General features: G+C 53.0%; 1 protein-coding gene across 1 annotated transcript in view; it reads right to left on the bottom strand.

The window, feature by feature from the left end:
• The window catches only part of HPCAL1 (hippocalcin-like 1), a 55,099-nt gene that overhangs the window by 3,182 nt on the left and 44,683 nt on the right, over positions 1-7,234 (bottom strand). Inside the window, exons 3-4 of the mRNA XM_010852057.1 lie at positions 2,974-3,369; positions 57-162 (exon numbers count right to left, since the gene is read on the bottom strand). Coding sequence (XP_010850359.1) covers positions 57-162; positions 2,974-3,351 — 484 coding nt within the window. The 5' untranslated portion in view covers positions 3,352-3,369. The remainder of the gene's footprint in view (positions 1-56; positions 163-2,973; positions 3,370-7,234) is intronic.

Raw genomic sequence — 7,234 nt, 5'->3', positions numbered from 1 at the left:
GGCCCCAAACGCCTCTCTGCTCCCAGCAGTGTGGCACAGACATGCAGGGGTCCTACCGTCATTGTTGGTATCCATCTGCCTAAAAATCTTGTCTGTGCGTTTCTCCGGCGTGGACTCGTCCTCTGGCATCTTCATCACGGAGGACACCATTTTATATATCGCCTGCAAAGGGGCACACAGATACGTGTGCTTAGAGGTTCCAGGTGCTCCTGGGGGGATGGGGCAGAGGCCTGATCTGTACCCCCTACCCTCGCCCACAGCAGGAGGAGAGGCCGGGCTGCCCACCAGCTCCAGGACCCTCCCCAGCTGGAATGTTCTGGGGCTTTTCCCAATAGCATGCATGCATATTGCAGACAGCACATGAGCAAAAGGAAGCCAGCCTCATTTACGTGAGGTTCAAGAACAGGTGAAATGACCCACTGTGACAGTGGCAAGACTGGGGCTGTCTGGGGGCGGGAGGTGGGACAGCTCTCAGACCTTCTGGGGGGGCGGTGCTGGGGACGCTCCCTAACTCAATGGCCGTGACACGGACATATGTGTGCACAGTGCATCACGCGGCACACTTAGCCACAAATATTTGACGTTATTGCTGTACCTCGGTGAGAAGCAAAAAAGACATCCCCTGAAACTCACAGGGGAAACCATACCACCAGCCCCAGAAAGGACAGGCCCGGGGCCCATGGGTCTCTCCAGCAGGACCGAGAACCTTCTCTTCAGGATGCTGCCATCCGAGGGCTCAGCACCATGCAGGCCATCTCTGTCCAAGAGTCCAGGCCCAGTGGTGTGTGCGTGTGTGTATGTGCATCAGTGTGTGTGTGTGTGTGTGTCCAGGGCGCCATGATGAAGCTGGTGACCAGCAGCTCATCAGAGTAACATGCGATAGAGAGGGGGCTGTGCCACTGGGGGATTCTATGCGGAAATGGCTTGACTGATACTCTCATTCCTCAAACAACAGACCAAGAACAGCAGAAACCTGGAAGCTGTAATGTCTTAAAAAGCAGGTTTACAAAACCAAACCAAAAACAATGACCCCAAGTGAGGCTTCTCGTATCTATTATACTCTGTACTCCTTGGTCCATCTCCAACTGCAGGCAGGGGTGGCAAGGCCTCAGCACACAGCAAGTGTGTTTTTCAGGGCCTCCTGGGACAGGCCCCCCTCCTGGGACAGCGCCAGGCACTCGTCCGAGTGCAGAGGAGGCAGAGCCAAGACCCTCCCCATCTCTGCTGGGCTGTGATGCACTTGGAGCCCAGTCTGTTTTGATGAAGGTGTAGCACTCAGGTGTCCTGCTTAGCATCTGCCGACATGGGGGGAAGGTGCTTAGGGTTTGGGAACTCGGTCTGGGGGCCTAGCAGCCAGATCCCATTTGGACAGGAAGGTACCCCTTACGGCTCTCACGGCTCTGCCATGTCTGTAAGCTTTGGCCTGGCCAATTTGCTTGGCCAGTGACAGAGGAGGGTAAGGGCCAGCAGGTAGGTCGGGACAGGTGATTCCCCGGAAGCAGACCTCTTCTTTCCACTACTGCTTGTTGCTAAGAGCCGGGATCAATGGCTGAAGGATGGTTTCCCTTGAACCTGAGCTGGTTTATTCTCATGGTGTGCAAACTACCTGTTTGGGAAATGGGTCAGGCTACTTGCTGCTGATCAAGGAGTTCCTGAGTTTGATAGCCTCTGTGTGTGGTTTAGTCCAGAAGTTTCTACCGTGTGGACTAGAGAACACCTCCTCTGAGGAATTCTAGAACTGAGTTCCCAGGCTCCAGGAGTGGGGGTGCAGGGGGTGGGAACCCAGAGAGCAGAGGCTCTGTGGTTCTCTACCACACACCCGGGAACCTGGGGAAATGAACAAAACTTGGTTTCTTGCCAGAAAACAGTTTTCCCCGCCAGAGTCATTGACAGGACAGAAGAGCTTTCTGAAGTGGTGCTTCCTGGGCCAGAGCTTATTCTGTCACCACTAATGTTTCAGTCTGGCTTTACAACTGTGTGTTCCTGAGGACATGACAAGCTGTCTGTTGCATTTTTAAATAGGGGAATATGAAAAGGTCTTGGCGGTGCCTTTCACAAGTGTCAAGGGTCCTCTCCATTATAATTCCCAGCTCTGTTACTGTGGCCACCTGATGTGAAGAGCCGACTCATTGGAAAAGACCCTGATGCTGGGAAAGATTGAAGGCAGGGCAGGAAATGAAGGGGATGACAGAGGACGAGACAGTTGGATGGCATCACCGACTCAATGGACATGAGTTAGAGCAAACTCTTGAGAGATAGTGAAGGACAGGGAAGCCTGGCATGCTGTCATCCACGGGTTTGCAAAGAGTTGGACATGACTAAGCGACTGAACAACAACTGGTAACTCTCAGGAAATCACACTCCCGCACTGCCCCACCCCGCAACCATACCTAGTCTCAGAGTTTGTGAATGCTCAGAATGACACCCCCTCGCCTTAGAACTGGGGATACCACAGCTCATCAACTGCATGTAGGCCAGGGCTTTTGTACCACCAATGATCGGTAAACAAGGTCCTTCTCCTGCATTGGCAGGTGGGTTCTTTACCACTAGCTCCACCATAGCTCAGTCAGTAAAGAATCTGCCTGTGATACAGGAGACCCGGGTTCAATTCCTGGGCTGGGAAGATCCCCCTGGAGAAAGAAATGACAACCCACTCCAATATTCTTGCCTCGAGAATCCTATGGACAGAGGAGCCTGCACGCTACACAGTCCATGGGGTCGCAAGAGTCAGACAGGACTTAGCGACTAAACTGCTGCTGCCACCACCTGGGAAGCCCAACAGTGGCTCTTCTCATCACCATCTGCCCGCTGGCCAGGCGACAGCCAGTCATTTTCTGAAGGGCAGGAAAGAGGGGCAGGCAGCCACGTGGCCCCGAAGGTCCAGAGGCGGGCCGAGGAGTAGCGCATGGTCCCCGAGTGGACGGGGTCTGCCGAGGCCCCGCCCCCGGGGCCGGCCCCGCCCCCTGGGCGCACCTGCACAATCTCCAGCATCTCGCTGCGGCTGATGTAGCCGTTGCCGTCGAGGTCATACATGCTGAAGGCCCACTTGAGCTTCTGCTCCAGCTTGCCCCGCGAGGTCACGCTCAGCGCGATGATGAACTCCCTGAAGTCGATGGTGCCGTCGCCATTGGTGTCAAAGGTGCGGAAGACGTGCTCGGCGAACTTGGAAGCGTCGCCGTAGGGGAAGAAGTTGGCATAGATCTTCTTGAACTCGTCCACGGTCAGGTGGCCGGTGGGGCAGTCCTTGAGGAAGCCCTTGTACCACTCCTGCAGCTCATGGTCTGTGAACTCCGTGTTCTCCCGCAGGTCCTGCAGCACTTCGGGTCGCAGCTTGCTGTTTTGCTTGCCCATGGCGGCCGGTGGGGACACCTGCAAGACAGAAGCCGGGCTGGAGATGGGGTGGGCAGGGTGCAGGGGAGGGATCCCCACCTCCCACGGCCGCCCATCGGGTCAGAGGACTGTCCCCTGAGTGTCCCCCACCAGTGGCCCGAGAGGCCTGACTCCGGCCTTCATGGTGATGAGCTGTCCCCAGTATGTGTAGGACCCCTGCAGGGAGGGGGACCCTTAGTCTGTGTACCAAGAGGAAGGTCGGGTGCTCCAGTGGAATCAGGACCGGCTGCCTCGCACTGCAAGATCTATCCTGACCTCCAGAATTGGAAACGTGGAGAAAACAGCCACATAAAATCAACGGGAATGACACCCTCACCCCTGGGAATGAGTGCCCAGCACGGTTTGTACAATACTGGAGGCTGAAACCCTTCTCATCACCTTCATCACTCCCAGCCAAACTTGTCACCCTGACTGCAGCACACACCCCCTGTTCTGAGCATTTCTTTCCTCTTTCAGGCACTGCATTCTGATTTTATCCTTAGAACAGGCATCCCGAAACTTTTAAGGAATCCCTTCTTGTTTTGGCCTCTGAGAAACCTATGGTTGGGAGCACTGTGTGGATCTGGAATTAGCACCAAGAGGATGTATCCAGTGTGCATAGTAAAGTCCCAGGCAACTGCAGGCATGCAAACGCATGCTCTCCATGGAGTTTTCCCCTAACGCCTGCACAGAAGACTGACCCTGCACGCATGCTACATCGCTTCAGTCATGTCTGACTCTTTGTGACCCCATGGACTGTAGCCTGCCAGGCTCCTCTGTCCATGGGATTCTCCAGGCAAGTATACGGGAGTGGGTTGCCATGTCCTCCTCCAGGGGAGCTTTCCAACTCCGGGATCGAATCCACATCTCCTGTGTCTCCTGCATTGCAGGTGGACTCCTTACCACTGAGCCACCAAGGAAGCCCTTTCGAAGCATACAGAACAGAAAATGAAAACAAAGGGTCTTCTGGCTTCCCTGGTATCTCAGCAATAAAGAATCCCCCTGCCAATGCAGGAGACACAAGTTCGATCCCTGGTCAGGGGAGATCCCTCCTGCCACAGAGCAACTAAGCCTGTGTGCCACAACTACTGAGCCTGTGCTCTAAAGCCAGGAGCTGTGACTACTGAGCCCACCTACCCCAGCTACTGCAGCCTGTGTGCTCTAGAGCCCACAACAGGAGAAGCCCGAGCACCACACCTAGAGAGTAGGTCCTGCTCTCTGCAACTAAAGGTAAGCTGGAGCAGCAATGAAGACCCAAATAGCCAAACATAAATAAAATTATAAAAAACACACAAAGGGTTTTCCACCCTCGTCCCAGAGGTAACCACCTTGAACTGCTTTTTTTCTTTTTTTAGCATCTTACCATCTTAAAAAAATTTTTTTTGGCCACACTGTGCAGTGTGGGGGATTTAGTACCCAACTAGGGGATTGAACCTGAGCCCCCTGAACTGGGAGCACAGAGTCTTAACCACTGGACTGCCAGGGAAGTCTCTCGAACTGCTTCTTAACCTTTATGAATCCTAAACATTATGTACTGAATCCCCATTTGGAAAGATATTCAATGCAGTTCACATATTTCCCCTAGCAATTCCTTTTTCTTCAGTCTCCTCCCAGGTTTTACTAGTTTTATACACGTCACTATTTTTACTTTATGACTTTAAGTTTGCATACATTTAAATTTACAGAAATTTAAATTATAGAAAAGTTCCTTTTCTAACCCCCAGGTGGGGGTGGGGTTGGGAATATCTTTCAAAATTACAAACATGTTGCCATGGACACAGCAACCCCACTTCTAGAAACACATCTAGAGATGCTCCCACCCATGCCAATACCTTGTGTACAGCACAACCACTTCCAGGCTTCCCCAGTGGCTCAAAGGTAAAGAATCCACTTGCAACTCAGAAGACACAGGACACCCTGGCTTGATCCCTGGGTCAGGAAGATCTGGAGGAGGGCATGGCAACCCCCTCCAGTATTCTTGCCTGGAGAGTCCCATGGACAGAAGAGCCTGGTGGGCTACAGTCCATGTGATCTCAAAGAGTCAGACATGCCTGAAGTGATGCCGCACAGCACACAGACCACTGCCTGCACTATTGTCTGTAATAATGAACAACCCAGACATCTGTCATTGCGATCGATGCAAAATAATCTTCAAGATGTATTTTTAAGTGAAAAGAAAAGGCGCAGGACAGCACACAGAGTTTGCCACTGTTTGTGAAAGAAAGAGAAAATCTACGTGTGTTGTTCATACTCGGAATGACTTCTTGGGAAATGATAACACTGACCACAGAAAGAGAGATGGCTGATAGACAAGAGTCACATGGCGAGTTTTTACTGTAAATCTTTTTGTAACTTCAAATGTGGAACTCTGTAGTTTTATTAAAAAAAAAAAAAAAAAACACATAAGAATCCTCTATGTCTTGGTCCAGCAACATGACAGGGATCTCTTGATTCTCTGGGAGATTAAGTTATTAATCCCCCTTTTAATCTCCCTCTCCTCCCCTCCCCCTTCCACATCCGCTTCTGTCCTGCGTGGGAACCATGACTTTCACAGGGTCAGGGTTTACCCTCTCCACTTTCCGTTCTGCTTTACCTGTTGGTTGATCCTCGCAAGTGGAAACCAGCAAGTCGCTATGGAAATTGGTTGTCAGTTTCCGATGGCCCCCAGCACCTTCCACCCCCCACAACCCTACTCCCACCCCAGGGCTCCCAGGCTCGACCTAAGATGCCCTGCAGATTGCACATGTCCACCTCCGTATTTCCTGCACTAAAAGGCTGATCTGTGATCCTTTGCTCAGTTCAGCTGCTCTCAAGGCTTTGTATTTGCCACGCTCCTCTCAGTTGTGAGTCTTCCAGCCAGCGGCTGCAGGGAGGGAGAGGAGTGGTTTGTCTCAGATGTCTCTCCTTCTGCCTCCCACCTTTGGCTTCCAAGGCAGCCACCCATGTGCAGAGGGGGCTGCAATGTGGAGGGTCTCACCGCACCCACCCACCGTCGCTCTTCACGCCTTCCGCTGAGACCCGAGGCTGTTCTGTTGGTGGCGTGCGTCCACGTGTCCAGAAAGGCCGGCAGAGAGGGCCAGCTGCTGTCATGGACTGAACTGCTGCCCACAAATTCACACACTGACCTCCTAACTCCTGGACCTCAGGATGTGGCTGTATTTGGAGACACAACCCTCAGAGTGATCATTAAGATAAAAGAGGCCATGGGAATTCCCTGGCAATGGTGAGGACTCTGCACTTCCCATGCAAGGGGGTGGGGGGCAAGAGTTTGATCCCTGGTTGGGGAACTAACTTCTCATATGGTGCGGTGAGGCCAAAAGTATTTAAAAACCAATCTGACTGGTGCCCTTGAATAGAGGAGCTTGGGATGCAGACCCAGAGGAAAGGCCACGTGAGGACACAGGGAGACGGCTGTCGATGGGCCAAGAAAGGCCTCGGAAGGAGCCAGGCCTGCTGACACCTTGACCTCAGATGTTCGGCCTCCCAGAACTGTGAGAGAATACATTTCTGTTTTTGAAGCTGTCCAGTGTACTGTGCTAAGACAGCTGCCCAGGGAACTGAGCTGATAACACGTGGCATCAATGTCCGTGGGGCAGAACCCTGTGTTAGGGGCCTTGTGGTTCCAAAAGGCTTAACTCCTGACCTGCCAGCATCAAGGACAACCACAAGAAGGTCCTTGGACGTGGGACACTTTTGTTTTTAATCAGACACCTCGCCTGTATTCGTCCCGCTTCACCAGGGAGGAAGCTGACCGGGAGGCTCTGGAGGCAAAGCCGGCCCTCGGACCTGATCATCTGGCCCCATCTCACAACTTCCTGGGGGCAGCTAGGGGAGGAAGGGCCTGGGGAGGGCGGGAGGACAACGT

Source organism: Bison bison, unplaced genomic scaffold (assembly GCF_000754665.1).
Source record: "Bison bison bison isolate TAMUID 2011002044 unplaced genomic scaffold, Bison_UMD1.0 scf7180017864307, whole genome shotgun sequence".
Taxonomy (NCBI): Eukaryota; Metazoa; Chordata; class Mammalia; order Artiodactyla; family Bovidae; genus Bison; species Bison bison.
This window is presented reverse-complemented; position numbering and strand designations above follow the sequence as displayed.